We start from the raw sequence: 27,426 nt of genomic DNA, 5'->3' as shown, positions 1-27,426 counted from the left end.
ATTTCCTTTCTCCCCAGCACTGGCTCCTTCCTCTGTCCCTCCTTAGGATTCTGCCCCCCAAAAGATCTATAGCGAAACTATAGGACCTTAGCTAAGAAACCATACATTTTAAACAATGAAACAGTGCAATGTAGCGGTCAGTGGTGTTCTGACGAAGCTTGCACATAGAACTTCAAACAGCATGTAGCAAAAAGACATTCACAGAAGACAGTTCAAAAGCAGCCTTTCCAATCACAAAGGAGTAGCAATATTCCAGTATTTAGTTCATGAAACTAAAATAAGCCCTTCCAAAGACGTCTGTTCTAGATATCAAGACGTTTCATCCGTCTTCAGTTTGGAGGCTTATTTATCACTGGAACCCAATCTTTACAATACATTCACAGGAGACCATCAAGGTTCAGAACAGGTCTGTTAGATTTCCAGGTTGTCAGAACACCACTGACCTCTACATTACACTGCTTTGGTGTTTCTTAGTGGGTTTTTTTTTAATTTACACATACCCAAAAGGATCTATGGCTGCAGTTTTGAAAATGGAAATGCTGCTGCAAGAGTGTCTCCACAAACCACTAGTATTCCCGCACAAATAGTAGGGCGGGGTGGGAATTCTCTCTACTGGAGCCATCGACAGTGGGGTTTCGTGCCAAAGGCATGAGTGTTATTGAGGTGAGCCCACCCGAATTACCTGGCTCTAGAGCGATCTGATTCGAGGATCCAGCTGCTGAAGGTGCTCGAAGATTCCGTGAGGGATCGTGGGGTTCCACAGCCTAGAAAGCAGTTTGCAAAACAGAGCAGAATGAGCCTCCAATTCCACAATCTGTTCTCCCACAATGATCTCCTAAAGCTTGCTGAAATGGGCATCTTTTCAGGGAGACCGAAGAGGCCTTTGGGTCATCGGGGGGGGGGTCTTCATTCGGCAGGGTAAGGCCCACTTGCATGCCCTCTTCAGGCACTACTAGGCTGGCATGAGAGAAATGCCCACACTGAAAGGGCCAACTTACGGCATTTACAAAACTTGCCTTTCTCCTAAGGGAGGTGCAAGGCGGGGTACAAAGTCGGAAATACAAATGACTTCCCTTCCTTCATGTAACTCAGCGGTCCCCAGCCTTTTTGGCACCAGGGACCGGTTTAGTGGAAGACAGTTTTTCCACGGACCAGGGGGGAGGGCGATGGTTTTAGGATAATACGACTGTGCACTTCATTTCTATTATTACATTGTAATCGATGTTCCCTCTAAGCTGTGGAGTCCTGTGGGCAAAAATTCTACTTTGTGAGCTACTGGCATTCAACTTGTGAGCTGCTGCATAAATTAGTGTGCTCTGGGGCCATTTTTCCTGAGCTAAGACAAAAATGTGTGAGGCAGAGGCTGAAAAACTGAACTAGCTCACACTAACTCAGCTTAGAGAGAATACTGATTGTAATATACAACGAAATAATTATACAGCTCACGGACTGGTTGCTAACAGGCCACAGACCGGTACTGGTCCACGGCCGTGGGATCGGGGACGCCAGATGTAACTTTTGAATCTGACGTGTGATTGGTGGGTGTTTTTGGTCAGCTTCCTTACCCTCCTTTCCAAGAATCAGAGAAAGGGTTCTCTGCAGAAGAGGACTTCCCTATTCAGGATTCTCTGCATAAGAGGACCTTCATGGATAAGTGTGATAGTTAAAAGGAAAAAAATCCTGTGATAACACAACTGTTAAAAAGAGGCTGGGGTGGAATATGGTTTGGGGCTGTTTGAAAATGAGAATTTAGCCAAAACAGGGCAATTTTCCCTCTAAGCGAGTCTTGTAAGCAAAAATTCTACTTTGTGAGCTACTGGTATCAAAGTCGTGAGCTACTGCATAAATTAGTGTGCTCTGGGGCCATCCTTTCTGAGCTAAGACAAAAATGTGTGAGCTGGAGGCTAAAAATCTGTGAGCTAGCTCATGCTCAGCTTAGAGGGAATATGTTTTGCATCAACCTTCACTGGTTTTAGCATCAAGGGCTAACGCGCACGTGTGAATTAGACGTCTCCCTGCTCCCTTCTGTCAGCTCTGGCACTGTACATTTTGTCCAAAGGGGACAGTTGGTAACGGGGAATCTCTCTGTGTTAAGCAATCGAGTGGCAACGCAGACACAACTTACGCCAGACTCTGTATGTGGGCGCATTTTCGCAGACTGTCGGTCAGACGCTGGGCCCCAGCGGCGGTTATCTTGTTGCACTGAACGCTGAAAAAGAAGAAGTTCTTTTTGTTCATCGGCAGCCCCAGCCAGTAGCGCCATCCATCAATGGTTAAGGTGCAAGTCTAAGCAATATACAAATCAACAAGTCCCACGCTGCGATGTGTTCTGCCCAAGAGGTCCCAGCTGGAGACCCTGGGTTTTATTACTTCGTTTCAGTATTTTTCGTCAGTGGTACGGGCTTCAATCAGTCAATTCGGATGCCAAGAAAATTGTTTTTTTAAGATACCAAGCCTTTTTCTGTTATCATGTAACCGTCAAGGAATAATTTCTGTTATATTCCTGAATTTCCTCCTCCTTTATATGCAAGTTCAAACAATACTGTTTAAACACGGGTGTAAAGAAGGAGGAAATTCAGGAATATAACAAATAAATGATGGTTACATGCGCTTGATATCAGAAAAAGGCTTGGCATCTTAAACCAGTCCCGTGGCGCAGAGTGGTAAAGCTGCAGCACTGCAGTCCTAAGCTCTGCTCATGACCTGAGTTTGATCCTGGTGGAAGCTGGGTTCAGGTCGCTGGCTCGAGGTTGACTCAGCCTTCCATCCTTCCGAGGTCGGTCAAATGAGTCCCCAGGTTGCTTTTAGGGGGAAAGTGTAGACGACTGGGGAAGAAAATGGCAAACCACCCCGTCAAAAGTCTGCTGTGAAACGAATGGATTGATTGAAGCTTGTACCATTGAAGAAGAATATTGAAACAGATTAATAAAACCCAGGGTCTCTCCCTGGGACCACTTGGGCAGAACAGATCGCAGCGTGGGACTTGTTAATTTGTGTATTGCCTGGTGTCGGGTGCTTTCTGCTCTTACGGCACAGACCACCACTCCATTTTGTGCAAGTCTTCCAGAAGAGCTGGGGTTGGAGGAACCTGAGGAATGAGATTTCTACCCAGCGCAGCTTTCCTGCTCACTTCTCCCCCAAAAGCTCAGGGCAGCATGCTTGGGCCTCCCTGTCTCATTCTATCCTCAACAACCCTGTGAGGAAGGTTAGGTTGAGGGTGTGCCACAGAGTGGAGGATTCGAACTCGAGTCTGGCACCAGGACGCCAAGCAGTCTCCTGTCATCTCCCTGAAGGAATATTCATGTTGGGTCATTCTGGAGCCAGATGAGGAGGCTAATAAGAACCGCAGTGGTTGCGTGATGCACAACATGTATGCCTTCCTGGTCACACGCGGCCCTGATGAATTCATTACAGTTCCAGCCGGAACTGCTCTCTTTGAATTCCCCACAGAGGCAGGGAGACATCTGGGATGACTGATGCAGTCTCCTCTGCTTGTAACTTTCAAGTCCCATTTGCCAGGGGAAGCTTTTCACATGTATTCCAGAGGAACTAAAATTATTCCTCATAAATGACTGTAGTGCTTGCTCATCAAACATTATCTTGTTCCCCAAGTGGCAGGGAGTTCCAGGGATGGCTTTTTACCCGGTCAGTTTTCCTGTATGGACTTAGGGGAGTTTGCTCTTCACTCTATAGGAACAGAGAGCAGGACCTACTCTAGGGGTGTCGAACTCATTTGTTATGAGGGCCGGATCTGACATAAATGAGACTTTGTTGGACCGGGCCATGTCGGGTCAGGCTATTTGTGTACCTATTTAAGATTAGGTAGCAGAGGTAATAAATTTTATAAAGAACGTAGACAAACACAAATATATATATTTTTTAAAAACTTAAAACATGGTTAAAACCTTAGCACTCATTGGTCTTAAAGGTGCTTTCTTTGTATCTCTCCCATGGGATCCAGGGAACTGGGCAAAGGAAGCTCTGGCTCTTTCCTTCCTTCCCCAGGGGACTGGCGGGGGGGGAGCCTCAGCCAATAGAAGGAAGAGAGGCTTGGCTCAGTAGCTCTGCTGTGCAATTGAGAGAGCCTGGCAAAGCAAGCTCTTCCTCCCCAAGGGAGGAGCCTCAGCCAATGGAGAAAATAGAGGCTTTGCTCTGTAGCTCCTGTGCAATTGAGCAAGCCTTGCAAAGCAAACTGGTATACTGAAGGAAGAGAGGGAGAAGGAAGCAGATGACAGCCAATTGCATGTTTGACATCCCTGACCCAGAGACTCCCAAGGGTTATCTATTCCAACCCTCTGCACAAAGCATGGAAGCCACAGCTCCGCCCCCCCACCAGTGACCCCCTGCTTACTTCAGCACTCTTAAAGAGCTCAGTAGTGGGAGCACTTGTGCGAAGTTTTCTGCTCCAGCGTCCCCAATGCTGTTATTGTACACACTGCAGAAAAGAAAGGGGGGAAAGGTGGTTTTTAGTTTTCATCAGCTCATGGATCAAAACGGGAAATGCATCTCAAAGAAAGCCAGAAGCGTTCATGTCACGGCGTTTCCAACCAATCAAAAAGCTCGGTCCATTTTTTTTTTCTCCCTAGATTGGTTTGAAGTTAATAAACCATTCACTCCAGAGTCCGCAGTGAATGACATTGCAAAGGTAATGGTATTGGATTTATATCCCGCCCTCCACTACGAAGAGTCTCAGAGCGGCTCACAATCTCCTTTACCTTCCTCCCCCACAATAGACACCCTGTGAGGTAGATGAAGATATTGGATTTATATCCCGCCCTCCACTACGAAGAGTCTCAGAGCGGCTCACAATCTCCTTTACCTTCCTCCCCCACAACAAACACCCTGTGAGGTGGGTGGGGCTGGAGAGGGCTCTCACAGCAGCTGCCCTTTCAAGGACAACCTCTTCCTGAGCTACGGCTGACCCAAGGCCATTCCACCAGGTGCAAGTGGAGGAGTGGGGAATCAAACCCGGTTCTCCCAGATAAGAGTCTGCACACTTAACCACTACACCAAACTGGCTCTCTGGTAAACAGAGCACAGAGGTATTTTAAAAAGGCTTTTTGGGGTTTTGAAATTGCAGAGGCTGAAATTTTCTTTCGTCTTCATTCCTCTGCAAGCAAGTGCCACAGACTCTTTGCTTCCCTGAAGAGGCTTAGCTGGCTCACCTATCATGAACTGAGGTATCCTGGGGGAAAGCAAAGAGTTTATTTGACTCCAAAAAATGCTTGCGTCATTCTGACGAGAGTGCCTTCAAAAGCACATCTGAATTCAGAACTGTCTGGTGTCTCTTTTGAGATATTTATGAAACGGATATCCTTCATCTGACAGGTGTTGGAGGAGGGGTTTGTGAACTGGCTCAGTGGTTAGAGCATCTGCTTGGTAAGCAGAAGGTTCCAGGTTCAATCCCCGGCATCTCCAACTAAAAGGGGTCCAGGCAAGTAGGTGTGAAAAACCTCCGCTGGAGACCCTGGAGAGCCGCTGCCAGGCTGAGTAGACAAGACTGTCTTTTATGGACCAAGGGGGGTCTGATTCAGTAGAAGGCAGCTTCATAGGTTCTGTTATTAGGGGAGGGAGGGTGGCTCAGTGGTAAAGCAGCTGCTTGGTAAGTAGAAGATCCCAGGTTCAATCCCCAGCATCTCCAACTAAAAAGGGTGCAGGCAAGTAGGCGTGAAAAACCTCAGCTTGAGACCCTGGAGAGCCCCTGCGAGTCTGAGGAGACAATACTGACTTCGATGGACCAAGGAGGGTCTGATTCAGTAGAAGGCAGCTTCAAATGTTCATATGACTGCCAAAAAGACAAATGGGGGGGGGGGGGGGGGCGTTGGCCAAGTCAAGCCAGATTCTCCCTAGAGCTAAAATGACTCAATTGAAGCTTATCATGTGTTGATCCAGGCGGGCAGTCGTGTTGGTCTGAAGCAACAGAGCAAAGTTAAGAGTCCAACAGCACCTTTAAGACCAACAAAGTTTTATCCAGAGTGTGAGCTTTCATGTTTAATTGCATTCTATTTCATGAGCTGACAAAGTGTGCTTGATGGACAAAAGCTCATACCCCGAATAATACTTTGCCCACATGATGAGAAGACAAGAGCGACTGGGAAAAGCAACCGTACTGGGGAAAGTTGAAGGCAGTGGAGAAAGGGAGATCCAACAGGAGACAGAGGGACTCAGTCCAGGAAGCCACAAAGGTCCTCCGTTTGCAAGACTGAGCAAGGCTTTTAAGGAGAGGACATTTTGAAGGTCATTAATTCACGGGTTGTGACCATGGTTCCCTCTAAGCTGCAGAGTCTTGTGAGCAAAAATTCTGCTTTGTGAGCTCCTGGCATGAAAGTTGTGAGCTTTTGTACAAATTAGTGTCCTCTGGGGTCATTCTTCCTGAGCTAAGACAGAAATATGTGAGCTGGAGGCTAAAAATCAGCTTAGAGGGAACCCTGGTTGTGACTTGACAGTTGTTAACACACACTGAGAGAGGCAGCTCTCCCCCGCAGTGGGAACTGTTCCAGTCCTGCAAGTTCCACAAGGGAGATGGGGAGGGGGAGGGCGCATCACAGCAAATGGCCCAGTCTGGGTGAGGGATTTCATGGTGGATCCCAACTTGCGGCTACTGTTTCTCCCCTGAATTCAAGGCTGCAGAAAACATCCTTCTGATTCCAAAGGAAATTCCCCAATGACAAATCGCTGATGCAGCTGGTGAAGGAATATTTGGGCAGGGGTGCGGGGGGAGACTGAACTCACCTCAGCGTCTTCAGTGAAGTCAGCGAAGGAAGGGCGTCGGCCAGCTTCTTGGCTCCCAGGTTAGTTATCTTGTTCTGTGACAAACTAAAAAAAAAAAGACTGCCATGTTAAGAGCCTGTTTTGTTTTCTTTCGGAGGAGGCCATAATAGCCCACCTTTTCTGTTGTGTATATGAAGCTGGCTGAATGGATTTGCACCCCCATGCATCTGATGAAGTGAGAAATGTGGCAGGTCTTTATGAGCACTTCTCGTCTCCAGTTTTTACTTTATCAGACAGGCAAAATCATTAGAGAATGTATCTGATCTCAGGCTCGGAGACCTCCCTTTTTGACACACACAAAGCTGCCTGATAACTAAAACAGACCAGCAGACCCCCAAGAGGAGCGTTGTCTCCAGGGCCGCAAGTAGAGGTCTTTCGCACCCCCTACTCACTGTCCTTTTCGCTGGAGATGCCGGGAATTGAACCTGGGCCCTTCTGCCTGCCAAGCAGAGGCTCTGCCACTGAGACACAGGCCCTTCCCAGAACACATGAAGCTGCCTTCCACTGAATCAGGGCATTGGTCCATCAAATATTGTCTACTCTGACTGGCAGCAGCTCTCTAGGGTCTCAGGTGGGGGTCTTTCACATCACCTCCTGCCTGGTCCTTTTTATGTGGAGAAGCTGCCGGGGATTGAACCTGTGACCTTCTGTATGCAAAGCAGAGGCTCCCCCCCCCCCCCCGAACACATGAAGCTGTCTTCTACTGAATCAGGGCATTGGTACATCATTGTAGGTCTTATCTGCTCAGACTGGCAGCTGCTTTCCAGAGTCTCAGGCAAAAAAGGGTCTTTCCCCTCACTTCCTACTTGACCCTTTTAATTGGAGGTGCTGTGGATTGAACCAAGGGCCTTCTGCATACCATGCAAAGAAGAGATTGGATTTATACCCCGCCCTTCACAACCTGAAGTCTCAGAGCAGTTTACAATCACCTTTCCCTTCCCCTCCCCACAAAAGCTACCCTATGAGCAATGTTCCCTCTAAGCTGCAGAGTGTTACGAGCAAAACTTCTACACTGTGAGCTGCTGGTATTAAAGTTATGAGCTCCTGCATAAATTACTGTGCTCTCGGGTCATCCTCCCTGAGCGAAGACAAAAATCTGTGAGTTGGAGACTAAAAATCTGGGAGCTGGCTCACGCTAACTCAGCTTAGAGGGAACACTGCCTGTGAGGCAGGTGGGGCTGAGAGAGCTCTGACAGAAGCTGCCCTTTCAAGGACAACTCCTACAAGAGCTGACCCAAGGCCATTCCAGCAGCTGCGAGTGGAGGAGTGGGGAATCAAACCTGGTTCTCCCAGATAAAAGTCTGCACACTTAACCACTACACCCAACTGGCACCGCTACAGACATAATTTACACTGTGGCCTTGGGGCAGTCCTGGAAAACCCAAGGAGTGGTCAGTCTGGGAATGACTTTGGCTCTTTTGGCATCCCACTAGAGAGGGACCCAAGGACACCACTGTTGGACTCTGGGGAGCCCATCAGCAGGTGGCACATGAAAGCCCTCTTTTGAGACACTGATTTGCTTCTTTGTTTTTAACTCTGTGCCTGGAGCTGATGCTTAACTTGAGGGCAATGCCAAAGAGGCTGTGTGCCTGCGGAAAGGAAGGACGACGGAGAAGCCAGCGGCCTCTCGCAACAGAGCCTGCTCCTCTACACATGGAGGGCTGCTTGGGAGGGCGCCTTTCATGACCCTTCTCCAGAGCTTGGAACGGGGCCTCCTGTCAGCCACACAACTTACTTCAGCGTCTTCAGGGAGTGTAAGCGAGGAAGCACATTGCTGAGGGCAGCTGCTCCTTCGTCTCCGATTTCGTTCTCCTTTTGAGAATCCAAGCTGCCGGCAGACGGGGAAAAGGAAGGAAGAGACATTCGTTTACAGCGCACTGCTGTCTGTGGCCCTTTCCTCACATGGCCTTCAGCAAAGAAAAACCAGGTCCCCCCCACCATAAGAGAAGCCCTGTTGGATCAGGCCAATGGCCCATCCAGTCCAACACTCTGTGTCACAGAAGAACATAAGAGAAGCCATGTTGGATCAGGCCAGTGGCCCATCCAGTCCAACACTCTGTGTCACACAAGAACATAAGAGAAGCCATGTTGGATCAGGCCAGTGGCCCCTCCAGTCCAACACTCTGTGTCACACAAGAACATAAGAGAAGCCCTGTTGGATCAGGCCAATGGCCCATCCAGTCCAACACTGTGTCACACAAGAACATAAGAGAAGCCCTGTTGGATCAGGCCAATGGCCCATCCAGTCCAACACTGTGTCACATAAGAACAAAGAGAAGCCATGTTGGATCAGGCCAATGGCCCATCCAGTCCAACCCTCTGTGTCACACAGTGGCCAAAAAACCCAGGTGCCATCAGGAGGTCCACCAGTGGGGCCAGGACACTAGAAGCCCTCCCACTATGGCCTCCACCAAGCACCAAGAATACAGAGCATCACTGCCCAGACAGAGAGTTCCATCTATACCCTGTGACTAATAGCCACTGATGGACCTCTGCTCCATATGTTTTTCCAATCCCCTAGAACATAAGAGAAGCCATGTTGGATCAGGCCAATGGCCCATCCAGTCCAACACTCTGTGTCACACAGTGGTCAAAATATATATATACACACACACACACACACATACACACACTGTGGCTAATAGCCACTGATGGACCTCTGCTCCATATTTTTATCTAACCCCCTCTTGAAGCTGGCTATTCACTTCTGCAGCAGTGAATTCCACATGTTAATCACCCTTTGGGTGAAGAAGGACTTCCTTTTATCCGTTTTAACCCGACTGCTCAGCAATTTCATCGAATGCCCACGAGTTCTTGTATTGTGAGAAAGGGAGAAAAGTACTTCTTTCTCTGCTTTCTCCATCCCATGCATTACTTGTAAACCTCTATCATGTCACCCAGCAGTCGATGTTTCTCCAGCTAAAGAGCCCCAAGCGTTTTAACCTTTCTTCCTAGGAAAGTATTCCAAACCTTTAATCATTCTAGTTGCCCTTTACTGCACTTTCCCAATGCTATAATATCCTTTTTGAGGTGCAGTGACCAGAACCGCACACAATACTCCAAATGAGACAGCACCATCAATTTATACAGGGGCATTATGATACTGGCTGATTTGTTTTCAATTCCCTTCTTAATAATTCCCAGCATGGTGTTGGCCTTTTTTATTGCAATCCCCTCTTGAAACAGGCTATGCTTGTAGCCACCACCCTAAGGAACTAGTCCCAACCTAAGCTGTTGAAGGGCCCTTCCAGATGGTGTGGGGGGGAAAGGGTCTGGAACAACGCCAGGCACATAAAAATGCATGCAGCCCTTCTGAAAAGAGACAGCAGTTCTTTCATTTGAAGGGCCCAGAGGCCTTTGCTACTGCTGAGTCAGACTACTGTCCGGTCAGCAGACATTAGACAGAGTCACATGTTTCCGGCAGCAAGCAATGGTTTTAAAAGCTGCAGTGAACTGCTCTGCCAGGCCAGCTGCCCACACTAAGTACCAGAAGTGCGGTTGCCAGGAGGCCACACCCATCCAAAACAAAAGCCAAGTAGGACATGGAATTAGGACAAAAGCAAATACCCTGCAACTGGAACGTCACAGAGTCACCGGCGATATGAGCATGAAAAGTTGCTCAAGACTGAGTTGGGCTTGTCTGTTCTGGCTCTCTGAGGACACAGGACAGAAGAGGTCTATAGTCTAAGTTGTGAGAGCTAGGGTTACCAACCTCCAGGTCATGGCTGGAGATCTCCTGGGATTGCAACTTATTTTCAGGAAACAAACATGAGTTCTTCTGAAGAAAATGGCTACTTTGGAAACATTTTACACCATAGCATTCCGCCCAGCAAAAGGTCCTTCCTTCCCCAAGCCCTCCCCTCCCCAGATTTCACTCCCCACCAAAAAACCCCCAAACCCTCCAGGAATTTCCCAATCCAGAGCTGGTAGCCCCTCAAGAAAGCTCAGGGGCAAAGTCTCCTTTGCACTTACTCCAAATGCCGGAGAGCTGGAAACGCACCCAGAATCTCCACTAGTTTTTTGAATCCTTTCAGGCCGCAGTCGGGTCCCAACCTGCAAAACCAAAGCGGAGAGATGCTTTGGGCAAACTCATCACTGAGATGGTTCAAAAATATTACCAATTGGAGTTTGCTCCTGCCTTTTTTGCTTCACCCGGGTTGGCCTTTGTCTTTGGAGGGAAGGGGGAACCCAACACAGAGCTTTTTCTGTAGAAAAAGCCCAGCAGGAACTCATTTGCAGATTAGACCACACCCCCTGATGGCACCATGGTTTCACACAGGGCGTTTTTGCAGGAAAAAATCCAGCAGGAACTCGTTTGCATATTAGGCCACACCCCCTGACATCAGCTAGCCAGAATTGCATTCCGGCTCAAAACAAGCCCTGTGAACGCACTAACATTGGCACCATGACTTCCAATAGCAAATGTACTGATGGAACTGCCCAAAGTCACAGGAGGGGGGTGCTGCCCATGTGGGGGACTCCCCAAATATGTGGAAAACAATTTCTTTGTGAGAGTGGAATGAAGATATGAGCGGCTTTGGGTTCCCACTGGAGGGAAACACAACGAAATTGCCATGAGTCCCAGCGGACGGGCAGCAGCCCCGTCCAGGAGCAGAGGTGGTTTCCTCCACCCATGCGGGCTCCACTTTTTGCCTCTCTTGGCCTCTTTGGTCCAAATCCTCTCTTACTCACGCAAATTCTAGGTGCTGAAGATCCGTGATGGCTGGGATCTCGCGGCTGTCGCAACCGGACTGGCCCACCTCCCTAGACAGAACGTAATTGAGGGAATGACAATCAGTTTGGATGCTCTGGGAAGAAAGAGGAAGGTTTTCTTTCCTTTGGGGTTTTAAGGAACACTTGATCTGCACCGCCCCTCCCTGAGGAGATCCTGGCAGCGACAACTCGCCCAGAATCTACAGTTGCCAGCCTCCAGCTGGGGCCTGGAGATCTCCCGCTTTTTTAACTGATCTCCAGCTGGCAGAGATCAGCTCCTCTAGAGAAAATGGCTGTTTGGAAGGGTGGATTCTATGGCATTGCACCCGAGGCCCCTCCGTTCCCCAAACCACGCCTTCTCCTGGATCCACCCCCAAAGTCTCCAGGTGTTTTCCAGCACAGACCTGGCAACCCTAAAGAATCAGTTGCCAGCCTCCAGGTGGGGCCTGGAGATCTCCCAGAATTATAACTGATCTCTAGACCACGGGGATTGGTTCCTCTGGAGAAAATGGCTGCTTTGGAAGGTGGACTCTAGGGCATTGTACCCCGATGAGGCCACTCCCCTAGCTCCACTCCTAAAATCTCCAGATATTTTCCAGCTCAGAGATGACGTTCTTGTTGACTTTCCCTTGACTGTTATGGTGCCCACAGAATGTAGGGTTGCCAATCCCCATGTAGGGGGAAGGGATTTGGTTTGGAAAGCCTCCCCCCACTTCAAGGTCATCAGAAAGCGGGGAGGGAGAGAGCACGCCATTATTCTGCTGGGCGCTCCATTATTCCCTATGGAGACTGATCCCCATAGGGTATAATGGAGAACTGATTTGTGGGTATCTGGGGCTCTGTGGGACTGTTTTTTGAGGTAGAGGCACCACATTTACAGCATAGCATCCAGTGCCTCTCCTCAAAACATTCTCCAAGTTTCAAAAGGATTGGACCAGGGGGTCTAATTCTAGGAGCCCTTAAAGAAGGTGCCCCTATCCTTCCTTATATCCAATGGAGGGGAAGGCATTGAAAAGGCGTGCGGTCCCTTTCAAAGTGGTGGCCAGAACTCCCTTTGGAGTTCAATTATGCTTATCACATCCTTGCTTCTGGCTCCACCCCCAAAGCCCCCAGATATTTCTTGAATTGGACCTGGGAACCCTAACAAAATGGCTGCCATGAGGAGACGATGAGGCGAGGCCTACCCACAACCAATGTGGCACTTCCAAGCCCAGCCTCCTCCTTGGGCTGAGGCAGCTGTCATTGAATGGGTGCTCCCCGCAGACGCCTTCTGGGGTCCTTGGAAATCCCCTCAGGAAAGCCAGGATCAGCCTGGATTTTTTTTTGGGGGGGGGGAGTGAGGGAGTGTGTTATGTGTGTGGACTCAAGGGAAGACTTTGGTGTTTCCGCCTGGCTCATTGGACCTATACGGACTGAGCTTGGGGACTTGGGAACAAAAGGCTGTAGGATTCAAACCCCCGCAGCCCAGAACCAATCACAAGCCCCCGCCGGTTTGAATGACCCAATAACGCGCTTGCGTGGGAACCCAGTGATGTATATAAGTTTGGCCCATGGGCCCCAACATCAGTCTTGTATTGCAACCTTTCGCTATGTGATTCCTATTAAAGAGCTCGTTATCACTCACCCCGAGACTCTGCCATGCTTAGAACCCCCTGTATTACAGAGTGGGCATCAGGAAACACGTTGGTGGGCATTGTGGCTCCCTCAGGCACCACCGTGGGGACCCCCGTGACAAACAGTGCCCAGTGACACTGACAAGTCCCTTCCACACCCCCACCTCATTTTCTCCTGCACGTGGACAAGAGCAGAGAGGTCGTCCACGTCCTTCACCGTCTGGGCTTTGAAAGGATCGATGACGAATTTCCCGATGGCCGACTGCAGCCGCTCCTCTGCCGTGGCTTCCCACAAGCGCTCCCAGAGCCGCACGGTCTCCCCAAGCGGCGCCCTGCAAGGAAGCCACACGCGGCGCTGAGGAATCGAGACGCAGGGCCGGATTCGACCCCGTGGAGGCCCCGAGGCAGTCGAAATCTCCAGGGGCCCCTCGCAAATTATCTCAGAGTCGGGGCGCCTGCCCTGCCACCCGTGGCCCCTGTTTCAGCCTGCAGGCCCTTTCTCCAAAGCCCCTTTGACTAAGCTGCGGGGGAGAGGCACCGAGAGGCAAACTTGGCGATGACGCCAGCAGCAGCTGCACCAGGCAAGTCGGGCAAACCGCGGCTCAGTTGCTGGCTGCTTGTGCCGGCTGGGAGGGCTGCAAACAGGGGGGAACTGGGGGGGGGGAGCCAGCCCGGGGCCCCTAAAGGCATCGGAGCTCATAGGCCAGTGTCTTCTTGGCCTAATTGCTAATCCGACTCTGCCGCTCACCTGAATGACTTGACAGTCTGGAGGCCGACCAAACACCCGAGCCCTTCAGAGTCGACCGAGCTCCTTCTTAAGTCCAAAGCCAACTCCTTGGTGGCTTTTCTCAAGACGGAATGCAGGATGTAGATGTCCGGAGGAGTGAAGGGGAAGCCGACGAAAGAGAGGGCCGGCCTGACCCTCAAGGCCAAATGCTGCAGAAGGAAGGAGTCTTCCGTCTCACGGACGCAGTGGAAAACCTCCAGCAGCCTGTCTGGGCCAAAATGGTCTATCTCGAGCTTTCGGATGTATTTGCAGACGCTCTTCCGCTTCTTGGCGATCATTTTCACTGCGTCCACCTCCCCTTCTTCTCTGAAGAGGAAAGAAGAGCTTCGGCCATCCTGGAGGAAGAGCAGTCCAGCCAGGAAGCGAGGCAGCAGGTCCCACGAGCAGAGAGACTTCTTGGGCTTGGATGGCACCCGAAGATGCTTGGTGAGCCTTTTGTCCTTAATCTCTTTGGCGAGGACCAAATGAAGGGCTACCAAGAAACTGTGGACTACGAAACTAGAAAAGGCAAAACCGCATTCTTCCCTCTCATTACTTGACCCCAAGGGCTCCATGAGCCCACATTTCAAAGCCACCTCCTTGGCTTGGACGGAGGGGAACGGAGGGCTCGTCGGTGCGTGTTGCTGGCCTTGCCCCAGAGACCACGCAACTTGGGCTAAGGTGGATATATTCCCGCGTTTTAGGAGTGTCCCTCCGTTCGTTGCACAGCCCAGCTTTCGAAGGAGGAATCTGACAAGAAGGCCGGTGAGATTGGAAGGCAGTTCACCGTCTCCGGTTTCAAAGGCGGATTTGCAGTCGAAGCAAATAATCCTACACAGGTCGGGATTGTAACAGTAGCTGAAGAGGTAAGGAGAGCTTTGGATGAGGTCCAACGCCTCCGCGCAGTAGGAGCACCTTTCAAAATACCTGGCCAGGTAAGCTTTGGCTTGCTGTGGGGAGAACCCCAGGACCTCTAGGATCTTGTCCACCCTGGGGAGACACTGGTGCAGCTTGTCTTTGGGCCGGGAGGTGAGCAACATCGCGCAACCCTTGAGTGCCTTCTTTTGAAAGAGGTTGCCCAGGACTGCACTGATGCCCCAGGGCTCCTTGCGGGTCGGGCTGTCGGAACAGGGAGAGAAGCCGTCCAGATCCTGCAGTTCTTCCAAGCCGTCAAAGATAAGGAGGACTCTGTCTGGGTTCCGCAGCAGATACCTGTACCAACATATCAGATCAAAAATGGTCTCTGTTCATATCGACTTAAAGAGTCTCTAGCAAATTGTGAAGAGATTCACAATTTCACATTATTTATTTCACAATTTCACGTTATTCGTCAAAGAATTTGGGACATTGAGAGCCAGACAACTGTAGCAAGTATTAACCTGATTTGTTCTTCATGGTTTTTTTTTTTGTTGTTTGTTGCCCTTTTCAGAGCAAGGAGTTGCTCGTTTACATGCGAAATCTTACTAATCCCCAGCACCATCGGGCTTTTATGTTTGCTAGATTGAATGTTTCCCCGTCGTCTGTGCTTTCTGGCAGATACCATAATATCCCTTTTGAGAACAGATCGTGTAAATATTGTCTACTGGAACCAGATTCGATTACCCATATCCTTCTCCGTTGCCCCATGTTCCGTAAGATTCGCCAGCAACTTCTCGATCCTGTTTTTTCTAGCCTCTCTGGTCCTCTGGAAAGAATTACCCTAGTATTTACTTGCTGATAAATCTGCCAGTTCGACTGCATTAATGGCTATTTGGCTGTTGTACTGAATAAGGGTTACTCTATATGTAGGAAAAGGCAATGAGCATTTGATTAATTCTGTTTTTAGTATTTTTTTCCCTCAGTGACGTTGTCTTAATCGCTTCTTTCATTTTAGATCAGGGGTGTTGATCTTATTTGTTATGAGGGCCGGATCTGACATAAATGAGAACTTGTCATGTTGGGTTGGGCTGAGTCATGTGTGGAACTATTTAAGATTGGGTAGCAGAGATATACATTTTATAAAGGGAACAGACAAACACAAAGATATGTTTTAAAAAATTAAAACATGCTTAAAACGTTAGCATTCATTGGTCTTAAAGATGCTTTCTTTGTATTTCTCCCCTGGGATCCAGGGAACTGGGCAAAGGAAGCTCTGGCTCTTTTTCTTCCTTCCCCAGGGGACCAGGAAGGGGAGGAGTCTCAGCCAATGGAGAAAACAGAGGTTTTGCTCTGTAGCTCCTGTGCGATTGAGCAAGCCTGGCAAAGCAAGTTGTGATGCAGAAGGAAGCAAGAGAGAGGGAGAAGGAAGCAGAGGACAGCCAGTTGCTCTGGCACCTGATAGGAGCCCTCTGAGGGCCTGATTCAGCCCCCAAACCGCATGTTTGACACCCCTGTTTTAGATCCTGTTTGTATTTTTATTTATTATTATATTATGCAATTAAAGGTCTTGAATGACTTGAGATACCTGTAGACGTTACTGTCCCCTCCTCCTTGAGGGTCGACCGAGAGCTCAAAGAGCAGCTGTCTCACACTATAGTGCTTCCCCTGGAGCAGGCTCAGCCTCCGGCAATCAAACCGGAAGACAAACTCGAACTGGGGGAACCTGCCATTGGACCAGTCCAGACAGATCTTTTGAACTAGAAGGCTTTTGCCCATCCCGGCCTTCCCCAGGATGAGAGCCACCTTGTTGGGCCCGAGTTTGTTCTTCTCGAGCATCTGGAACAGGCTCTCCATGGTGGTCTTCTCTTTCTCTTCGAGGTCACACGGCCTCAGGTCAGCATTTCTCCCACTCCGGTTCTCGGTGTGGCGTTGCAGGATGTCGCCTTCGACGTAGAGGTGTTCCAGGAGCATGTCTTGCTCACTGGGCACAAACCGGCACCTTTCCCTGAGAGAGGTTTTCAACTGTGTGGAAAAAATATTCCCAATCTCTAGAAAGAAACAAGACACAGAGGAAATGAAGGGCTGTGGAACACCAAGACACCAGCCTCTCCAGAAACCTCATTCTTGCTATAGGAGCTGGGATTTTCCCTCAACGCTGGAAATTACTTTTTTTTTTTTAAAAAGGTCAAGGTAGTCCCCTGTGCAAGCACCAGTCATTTCCAATTCTGGGTTGTTGTCGCATCACAACATTTTCACGGCAGACTTTTTTATGGTTTGCCATTGCCTTCCCCAGTCATCTCCACTTTCCCCCCAGCAAGCTGGGTACTCACTTTACCAACTTCGGAAGGATGGAAGGCTGAGTCAACCTGGAGCTGGCTATCTGAACCCAGCTTCTGCCAGGATCGAACTCAGGTTGTGAGCAGAGTGTGGACTGCAGTACTGCAGCTTTACCGTTCTGCGCTACGGGGCTGCTGGAAATTACTTTAGGGGGGGGGAAGCTCACCTGGTCTTTTGTCAGCTTTCTCAGAAGGAAGAGGCAGGGTCTGAACGGCTTTATCAACTGCATCTTCAGCTAGGAACAGAGAGAGAGAGACAAGCAAAGCATTCATGCCAAGGTCCAAAGAAAAAGAGAAAGCACGGACGATAGGGTTGCCAATCCCCAGGTGGGGGCAGGGGATCCCCCGGTTTGGAGGCCCTCCCCCCACTTCAGGGTCGTCAGAAAGCGGAGGGAGGGGAGGGAAATGTCTGCTGGGAACTCTGTTATTCCCTATGGAGATTTATTCCCACAGAAAATCATGGAGAATTGATCCGGGGGTATCTGGGGCTCTGGGGGGGCTGTTTTTTGAGGTAAAGGCACCAAATTTTCAGTTCGGCATCTAGTGCCTCTCCGCAAAGTATCTCCCAAGTTTCAAAACGATTGGACCAGGGGGTCCAGTTCTATGAGCCCCAAAAGAATGTGCCTCTATCCTTCATTATTTCCTATGGAAGGAAGGCATTGAAAAGGTGTGCCGTCCCTTTCAATGTGATGGCCAGAACTCTCTTTGGAGTTCAATTATGCTTGTCACAGCCTTGATCTTGGCTCCACCCCTAATGTCTCCTGGCTCCACCCCCAAAGTCTCCTGGCTCCACCCCCAAAGTCCCCAGCTATTTCTTGAATTGGACTTGGCAACCCTAACGGACGAAGACACGTCTCTCGGATAAGTGCAAACTTTGTCTCGCATGTAGATGTGCCATGAAGCCACTGGGTGGCAGCAGAGGGCAGCATGAAGGGATTACTGCTTTTTTATGCCGGCCTCAAAGAACGCCTCATGCCTTAGGACCAACCAAGCAACACACAACAGCATGCCACCTTTTTACTTCTCCAGAACTCCTCCTTGGGCCGATGTTTCATTTTTCTAAAAAAGGGGATTTAGGAGACAGACGTTTCAAGATCCATCTCCGTTGCGCGCCACTGCAGTGTGGCGGCTAAGAGTGCTGGGCTGCTATCTGGGACACCCAGGTTCGAATCCTCACACACGCCACGGAAGTTTTCTGGGAGACCTTGGACCCAGACACACGATTTCAGCCTGACCTACCACACAGGGTTGTTGTGAGGAAAGGAGAACAACGGGAGCTGCTTCAGGTCTCCGTTTGGGGAGAATGGTACGTACAGAGGAATTAAATCAAAATAAAGAATCGATAAACTTGGAGCAAAAGGAGGCTGGTTTGGAGTGCACACCAGCAATATCCAAAAGCCCAGCTCCACTCCTTCCTCCAGCGGGACTTGCTTCCGAGCAAACGCACACAGGATCTGGCTGCACAGCTGGGGAGAGGGCACTCACCCAGACAGATGTTGTTCAACACCGCTGGCCCAAGTGGGAGATTCGCGCATGGAGAGGGAGGCAGAAATGCCAGGAACATCTGGATACCTTCTATATCGAGCGCCGGGTCAGGAAGCCCTGGGAATGAGGAGAGAGACAGAGGTGTGTCTAGTCCGCTTTGTGGCAGGCTGGCACAGGGCACGATCCACCCCAGAGAGCGAAACGCTGACTGCGATGAGCAAAACGCTGAGTGAGGTGTTGCCATCCCAAGTGGTCCCAGATGCTTCCCCCAGGAATACAGTTGTCACTTCAAAACACACAGGGTTCTCAGGGCTGTTCCGGGGGAATCAATGCATTCGAGATACCCAATTGCTGGGTTTTCATTTCTCTGCTGGGTTGGCACTTTTGAAGTTGTTGTTATTATTCAAATTTATATTCCGCCCTCCCCACGAGCGGGCTCAGGGTGGATCACAGCATAAAAATAGACGTATAAAACTAGTATAAATAGCAGTGAAGTTCAGTAAAGCAATATAAATTCCTTTAAAAGCACAGGACTCAGCTGGTCACTGCAGAGATTGGGCTATATACAAGAACAGATGGCACTTCAACAATATCTAGGGCTGGCAATCCCCAGGTGGGGTAAGGAATCCCTGGTTTGGAGACCCTTCCCCCCACTTCAGGGTTGTCAGAAACTGGGGGGGGGAGGGAAATGTCTGCTGGGCACTCCATTATTCCCTAGGGAGACCCATAGGGTATAATGGTGAATTGATTGTGGGTATCTGGGGCTCTAGGAGAGCTATTTTTCGAGAGAGAGGCACCAAATTTTCAGCATAGCATCCAGTGCCTCTCTTTCAAGTTTCAAAAAGATTGGACCAGGGGGTCCAATTCTACGAGCCCCCAAAGAAGGTGCCCCTGTCCTTCATTATTTCTAATGGGGAGAAGGCATCTAAAAGGTGTGCGGTCCCTTTAAATGCAATGACCAGAACTCCCTTTGGAGTTCACTTGTGCTTGTCACAACCTGTCTCCTGGCTCCACCCCCTATGTCTCCTGGCTCCACCCTCAATATCTCCTGGCCCCACCCCCAATCTCTCCTGGCTCCACCCCCAATATCGCCTGGCTCCACCCCCTATGTCTCCTGGCTCCACCCCCAATATCACCTGGCTCCACCCCTTATGTCTCCTGGCTATGCCTCCAAAGTCCCCAGGTATTTCTTGGACTTGGCAACCCTAATAATATCAGCAGTATGGTGGGTGGGTGGGGGGAAGCTAAGATCTACCCAGACGCCCGGTTGCCTCAACCAAAGGCCTGGTGGAAGAGCTGTGTTTTGTAGGCCCTGAGGAACAGTAATAAATCCCGCCGGGCCCTGAGCTCTGCCAACAGCAGTTAAGGACGACCTGACCAGAGTGTCCGTGTGGCTCCAACCAACATCCAAAGAGCCTTTGTCCAACTTCAGAAGCTCTTCCTCCAACGGAAGAGCCACTCAAACTGAAAGAAGACTTCTGAGGCTTGTGCGTCTAAAAGGGGTCGCTAGACTCCTGTTTTATTATACCCAATATTAATTACGGCCAGCTCCAGTCCTGGTGTCCAGATGTGAAAGAAACAAACTTTGTTTGCTAAGGTTCCTCTGGGCAGAGGCTCATCTTGCACCCTACGTAGCAGAGAAAAAGAAATTTGATGGATCGTTTCCCTAGGGTTTCTTGAAAAAGTAGAATCTGTGTTTCGAGTGGAGGCTTCCCTCCATTGGAAATGGTGAAAGATAGGGGCATCTTCTTTGGGGGCTCACAGAATTGGACCCCCTGGTCCAAGCCTTTTGAAACTTGGAGGGTGTCTTGAGGAGAGGCATCAGATACTATGCTACAAATTTGGTGCCTCTACCTCAAAAAACAGCCCTCCAGAGTCCCAGAAACCCGCAGATATGAGCCAGGGCCTTCTCAGTGGCAGCACCAGAGTTATGGAATGCTCTCCCGGAGGCCATAAGGGCCCTGCGGGACCTTCCTGCGTTCCGCAGGGCCTGTAAGACCGAACTGTTTCGACAGGCCTTCGAAGCGTAAACCGAGAGAGAACCGCCACCTGACATCAGTTAGAGTATCCGGCGTCCAACCGTCTGAAAAGCAGAACCGCCAACATAGTAATGGCTCAGCACCGTGGAATAGTTTTAAATTTTAATTGTATTAATGTTTTATAGATTTCATTGACTTAGTGTTTTAAACGAATGTTGTGAGCCCCCCTGAGTCCGCTTGCGGAGAGGGCGGGATAGAAGTGTAATGTAAATAAATAAATAAGATCTATCCCCCGTTATTTCCTATGGGAATCGTTCTCCATGAGGAATAATGGCGTGCCCAGCAGCCATTTCCCTCCCCCCCCTTTCTGATGACCCTAAAGCATGGGGAGGGCTTCCAAACTGGGGAATCCCCTGCCCTCACCTGGGGGTTGGCAACCCTATCTGGAGATCAAGTGTAATTCCTGGAGCTCTGGAAATTGGCAGCCGTAGGCTGACCCTACTGGACAAACTACTCTGGACAAAGGGGGTGTCCCTGCTGAGAGGGAGCGACAACCACCCCCAGCCAGCTAACAGACAAGTTTTATTGTTCTTTTGTGCTGTGCTTGACCAACAATGATTTCTCCTACTGAATATATTTGGAAGTCTCCCGGCAGGGGTGATGGTGGTCACGGAAAACTGAACGTGGAAGTTGGAAAGAGAGAGGGCCTCAGGCGGAGACACGTCCAGGGGAAAGGCTCCTGAGCAGAGACCCGGAGAATGTCCTGTGTGGAAGAAAAACAGGAATACTTAGATACGGGGAAACGGGGAAAAATGCAACAGGCAAATAACTGAAAAGATCTGGACCCCCTGATTAAGCTTTGTAGATATACATATCTCATTCTGTTCCAAATCAAAATTTTAAGACAATGTGAACCTAAGTTATGATAATATGTTGATTAGATTAATTTGGGGGACTCCTTTTTTCCTTTATTTTTCCCCTCACTTCCCCATCGGCTGGTTTGGAAAAGGCTTTTAAAGTTAAAGTTGCTTTCTTTCTGCCTCTCTCTCCCCATCCATTTTCCTTCCTTCCTTGCAGCTCTCAAACATCTGACATTTCTGTTTTGCGGCTCTCAAACATCTGATGTTTATTCTATGTGGCTCTTAAACAAGTTTGGGCACCCCTGGGCTAGGCTTTCAAGCATTAAAGCTCTTATCTGGCAAAGGGATCTTTGAAACTCGAAAACTTATCTCTGAAAACTGATATTGGTAGTCTGGAGAGGAGCTGTAATTCCAGAGGATCCCCAGGTCCCACCTGGAGCCTGGCATCCCTAGGCTGTCAGACTAGAATCTGGGAGACCCAGGTTCGAAACCTCGCTCTGCTGTGGGATCTTGCTGGGGTGCCCTTGGGCCTGTCACACCCCCTCAGCCTCATGTACCTCAAACAAGGTGAGTTACTTTGGACCCCCACGGGGAAGAGAGGGCTGGTCCTAGACTGTCTGGTACCCTCAGCAAAGCTAACTTCTGGCGCACCCTGCTGCACTGATGACATCACCGAGTCACATGGGAGGCCCCCAATTCGGGCGCCCCAGAAGGTCGACGCCCTCGGCAATCACCTAGTTTGCCAGGCAGCAGGCTGGCCCTGAAGAGGAGGGGTGCAAATGGAGTGAATCGATAAATGTCAACTGAAACGTAACCTCAGGACTTTCTCTAAGCGCTCTTTCTCTTTAAGCACATGCATTATTCTAATAATTATCAATAAAATAAAAACTGGGAAGCAGCCCAGATTAAACACGCTGCTGCAGTCACAGCCTCCTCCGGTTCCGGGAAGCGCAACGGATGTGACTGAAATGCCGACGTACCGATTTTCTGCCGTTTGGGTTCTGGAGCGTCGGAACAGGTGCCTGCAGGGGTGAAGGGAGAGAGCGAGTTGAAAGGACACAACCCTTGGAGCTCCTCTGGGTGCCTCATCACAGGCCCTTCTGCGGATTGTGGAGGGAGACCTTGGGAGAAAGTCCTCCCCTGTTTTGAAGACCCAGTTCCAACCCAGCGCCTGAACACTGGCTGTAGGGCCAGCTTCAGAGACCAAAAACATCCGAGGTGCTGGCCAAGAAGAGAAGGCTGGGGGCTTCTCCCATGTGAGGCCTTGCCTTCTGCGCCTGCCCTTTGGGAAGAAGGTTGGTGGGGACCAGAAAGAGACAGGGACCGATTCCCCACTCGCCTTACTCCGCTCTCAAGCTCCTCAGCGGGGCTGCCCTCCGATTTCACACACTCTGCCCCAGAACTGCAGCTAGCGTTGGCTTTTTCGGGCGGCAAAGAGAAACTGGTTTTTAGAGGTTTCTCTTTGCCGTGCGAAAACGTCGACGCTAGCTGCAGTTCTGGGGCAGAGTGTGTGAAATCGGAGGGCAGCCCCCGTTGAGAAGAGGAGTTTGAGAGCAGAATAAAGTGATTGGGAATTTGGCCAGGGTCTTCTTGGCTGTGGGCCCTTGAAGTGGACTTTCCTCTCCAACGAAGCTGCACTGTATATCTGGCTATTTAATGTGCCAGTGTTGAACAGCATGGAAGACCCGATTAGAGACTGGGGGATTCAGGAGGCCAGCAGGTTATCTGCCACCTTTGCCCACCACTGCTCAAGTAGGTGGTGGTGGGAAATTCAGGGGGAAACTGGGGGAGGAGAATCAGCATCCTGCCAATGCTATGATGTCACTTCCGGAGCAACCTGGAAATGATGTCATCGCATTGGTTGGTGGGTCTTTGGGTTACGTGTGTGGAGGGAACTGCGAGAGTACGGTTGCCACGGACACCTCCTTGGAGCTTTACTTACGTCGCATCTTTGACTCCGAACAACTTTCAGTTCCAGCATCACCAAGGCTTCCTGTTGTGTCGTTTGGAAGGAAAATAGAGGTTATGAACATGCAGATCCAGCGATACCTCAAAAGCTGAACGGGCCAGTGCCGAAGGAGCTGCTAGACTGAGAACTTCTCTGGGCAGAGGGACATAGGGTTGCCAAGTCAATTCAAGAAATATCTGGGGACTTTGGGGGTGGACCCAGGAGACATTGGGGGCGGAGCCAGGAACAAGGCTGTGACAAGCATAATTGAACTCCAAAGGGAGTTCTGGCCATCACATTTAAAGGGACTGCACACCTTTTCAATGCCTTCCTTCCCTAGGAAATAATGAAGGATAGGGGCACCTTCTTTTGGGGCTCATAGAATTGGACCCCCTCGTCCAATCTTTTGGAGGTATTTTGGGGGGAGCTACTGGATGTCATGCTGAAACTCTGGCCCCTACCTCAAAAGACAGCCCCCCCCCCCGAGCCCCAGATACCCATGGATCAATTCTCCATTATCTTCTATGAGATATCTATCTGTTTTATCTATTTTAATTAACTTATGTAACTGAATTGTATTTTAAATTGCTGTTTACATTGTATTTTATCCAAATCATGGTATTCCATGTCTGTGAGCCGCCCTGAGCCCGCCTTTGGTGGGGGAGGGCGGGATATAAAAATGAATTTACTTACTTACTTACTCAGTCTTCATACGGAATAATAAAGTTCCCAGCAGACATTTCCCCTCCCCTCCCCCCGCCTTCTGATGACCCTGAAGCGGGGGGGGGGGCCCTCCAAACCGAGGGATCCCCTGCTCCCACCTGGGGATTGGCAACCCCTAGAGGGGCAAGGCCCAGTTTGGTCAGGTGGAGATACTGATGTGGCCTCCTCCAGTACAAAGACATGAGTGCGAGGGAGCATGCGACCAGCCCCAACTGGCGCACGGGGTTATTTTGAACCTAGAGCCGGCTGTGGGTGCGATACATATCCAATCCACACAACCAAGGCAAAAGGACAATTCGCTGCCCCCAAGGAAATGCCAAAGGGAGAAAAGAGGGAGCCATTATATCCTGCAAACTCAAGATCCACCTGATGAGAGTGGCAGAAAACCACAGTGCAGTTCCTCTCCACTAATAAGCTTGATCCCCGGGGTGGAATTCTAGCGGGAGCTCCTTTTCATATTAGGCCACACCCCCCCCCGATGTAGCCAATCCTCCAAGAGCTTTCAAAAAAGAGCCTTGTAAGCTCTTGGAGGATTGGCTACATCAGGGGTGTGTGGCCTAAAATGCAAAGGAGATCCTGCTAGAGTCCCATCCCTGAAAATTCCCAAAATGTTCCTCTGTGCAAGTCTTGTTGAAACAGAGAGGAACATAATATCCATTATATTATATCCTGCCATTAAATCCTGCTACATAATTGCCCCAAATTTACCGCCTTCCTGCGAAGGATAAGAGGGGGTGGGAGATAGTGGAAGCCGCTTACCAAAAAGGTCTTTCACGGGTTCCTCCAGCTTGTCTTTCAGCACGTATTCTGCTAGTTCAGCTACAGAACGAGAGAGGAACAGGTAGGATGAAGGCCATTTCTCCTGAATTCTCTTCTCCGAAACCCCCGCCCTCCCCCCAACAACTCTCCAAAGACTTCCCACTTCTTAGGCCCAATTTATATATCCTGCATGAGGTCTTCAGACAGGATTCGGGGGCATTATTAGGATAAGAAGGGACGAGTGGATTTAAAGCAGAAGAATGGTTTAGACAAGAAGACATTGGATTTATATTCCGCCCTCCACTCAAGAGTCTCAGAGCGGCTTACAATCTCCTTTACCTTCCTCCCCCACAACAGACACCCTGTGAGGTGGGTGGGGCTGAGAGGACTCTCACAGCAGCTGCCCTTTCAAGGACAACCTCTGCCAGAGCTATGGCTGACCCAAGGCCATTCCAGCAGGTGCAAGCGGAGGAGGGGGGAATCAAACTTTGTTCTCCCAGATAAGAGAGCTCTGGCTGACCCAAGGCCATCCCAGCAGGTGCAAGTGGAGGAGTGGGGAATCAAACCTGGTTCTCCCAGATAAGAGTCCGCACACTTAACCACTTCACCAAACTTAGGGAGAGAGGAATCCCGCCCCGCTGTGATCTCTTCTCTGCCCTCTGCATTTGGGGTGTGTGTGTGTTATTTCTTAGCATTTAATAAGAGCTATTTGATGATCAGCAGTTTTCTAAAAAAAAAGTCTGCCGCTTCAGTTTTAGCATCAGGAATATATAACTGCTGGCTATTGTTATAACTGTTATGGTTATAACTGCTGGTTTTGTTTTTATCTAATGCTTTTAGAAAGATATCCGTTATTGTTTTATTGGAAGCGCCAAGTTTGAGTCCAGCGACACGTTTAAGACCAACAGAGTTTTATTTGAGGTATAAACTTGTGTGGGCAAGCACATTTCTTCAGATACAATCAAATGGAAGTTACACATCTATACGTGTAGGCAGACGGTGAACTAGGGTTGCCAAGTCTAAGTTGCCAAGTCCACTTCAAGAAATACCTGGGGACTTTGGGGGTGGAGCCAGGAGACATTGGGGGTGGAGCCAGGAGCAAGGTCAAGGCAAGCATAATTGAACTCCAAAAGGTCACATTTAAAGGGACCATCACACCTTTTAACCATTAACCATTTGAGATATGCAGCCATCCCATTTAAAGGGACCGCACACATTTTAAAAGCCTTCCCTCTATTGGAAATAATGGATAGGGGCACCTTCTTTTGGGGTTCATAGAATTGGACCCCCTGGTCCAATCCTTTTGAAACATGGAGGGTATTTTGGGGAGAGGCGCCGGAAACTATGCTGCAAATTTGGTGCCTCTGCCTTAAAAAACAGGCCCCCCAGAGCCCCAGATACCCATGGAACAATTTTCCATGATACCCTATGGGAATCGGTCTCCATAGGGAATAATGAAGTGCCCAGTGGACATTCCCCCCCCCCCCGCCTGCTTTCTGATGACCCTGAAGCAGGGGGAGAGCCTCCAAACCAGGGGATCCCCTGCCCCCACCTGGGGATTGGCAACCCTACGGTGAGCAGTCAATTAGCATTTTATGGACTCCCAGTTGTTCTCCAAAAGACCTGCATGCTGCTGATTTGAGAGCAATCATCTCGACTACCGATTCTTATCTTTCCTTCCATTTCTGCTCTATTGTTATTTGCTGTTTTCTATTTTTCATATCCTTTTAGGCTGGGATTATTTTATTTTAATATTTATTGCTTTTTAAAAAATGGATCCTATGAGTAGGGGCGCCCACCTCCAGAGATCTCCAGCTAGGACAACTGATCCCCAGACGGCCAAGGTCACTTTCCCTGGAGGAAACGGCCACTTTGGAAGGTGAACTCTGCGGCCAATGGGGTTGCCAGGTCCGACTCAAGAAATATCTGGGAACTCTGGGGGTGGGGCCAAGAGACCTTGGGGGAGGAGCCAGCAGCAAGGTTATGTCAAGCACGATTGAACTCTAAAGAGAGTTCTGGCCATTGCATTTAAAAGGACGACACCTTTTAAATGCCTTCCTTCCTTTTGAAAATAATGAAGGATAGGGGTACCTTCTTTTGGGGCTCATAGAATTGGGCTCCCTGGTCCAATAGTTTTTAAACATGGGGTGTTTTTTGAGAAGAGACACCGGATGCTATGCTGAAGAATTGGTGCCCCTACCTCCAAAAACAGCCCCCCCAAAGAGCTCCAGATACCCATTAATTATTTATTATACCCAGGAAAGCAGGAGGTGGAGCTCATCCAGGGATTGTTATGCAGCTGCACCTACTATTCAATGGACAAGGAAGTGGAACTCTCAGAAAGGTTCAGGAGCTGTGCTCCTGTGAGCTCCCACTGAATCCGAGGCCTGATTATACCCTATGGGAAGAAGTCTCCATAGGGAATAATGGAGTGCCCAGCAGACATTTCCCTCCTGCCCCCCGGGTTTCTGCTAATCCTGAAGCAGGGGGAGGACCTCCAAACCGAGGGACCCCTGCCCCCACCTGGGGATTGGCAACCCTACGTGTGGCATTCGACACAGCTGAGGTCTCTCCCCTTCCCATCCCCCAGATCTCCGGGTATTTCCCAACGCAGA

At 49.7% G+C, this 27,426-nt stretch overlaps 1 protein-coding gene across 1 annotated transcript in view; it reads right to left on the bottom strand.

Annotated features, from left to right (window-relative positions):
• Positions 1–679: 679 nt before the first annotated feature.
• The window catches only part of CIITA (class II major histocompatibility complex transactivator), a 51,094-nt gene continuing 24,347 nt past the window's right edge, over positions 680–27,426 (bottom strand). The window contains exons 4-18 of the mRNA XM_060260652.1: positions 24,812–24,871; positions 22,362–22,403; positions 21,150–21,284; positions 18,543–18,659; positions 17,225–17,293; positions 16,307–16,769; positions 13,846–15,075; positions 13,237–13,429; positions 11,464–11,522; positions 10,744–10,824; positions 8,507–8,599; positions 6,733–6,816; positions 4,352–4,435; positions 2,126–2,209; positions 680–764 (exon numbers count right to left, since the gene is read on the bottom strand). Of these exons, the coding sequence (XP_060116635.1) occupies positions 689–764; positions 2,126–2,209; positions 4,352–4,435; positions 6,733–6,816; positions 8,507–8,599; positions 10,744–10,824; positions 11,464–11,522; positions 13,237–13,429; positions 13,846–15,075; positions 16,307–16,769; positions 17,225–17,293; positions 18,543–18,659; positions 21,150–21,284; positions 22,362–22,403; positions 24,812–24,871 (2,870 nt within the window). The 3' untranslated portion in view covers positions 680–688. The remainder of the gene's footprint in view (positions 765–2,125; positions 2,210–4,351; positions 4,436–6,732; positions 6,817–8,506; positions 8,600–10,743; positions 10,825–11,463; positions 11,523–13,236; positions 13,430–13,845; positions 15,076–16,306; positions 16,770–17,224; positions 17,294–18,542; positions 18,660–21,149; positions 21,285–22,361; positions 22,404–24,811; positions 24,872–27,426) is intronic.

The sequence above is a fragment of the Heteronotia binoei genome, chromosome 20 (genome assembly GCF_032191835.1).
Source record: "Heteronotia binoei isolate CCM8104 ecotype False Entrance Well chromosome 20, APGP_CSIRO_Hbin_v1, whole genome shotgun sequence".
Lineage (NCBI taxonomy): Eukaryota > Metazoa > Chordata > Lepidosauria > Squamata > Gekkonidae > Heteronotia > Heteronotia binoei.
This window is presented reverse-complemented; position numbering and strand designations above follow the sequence as displayed.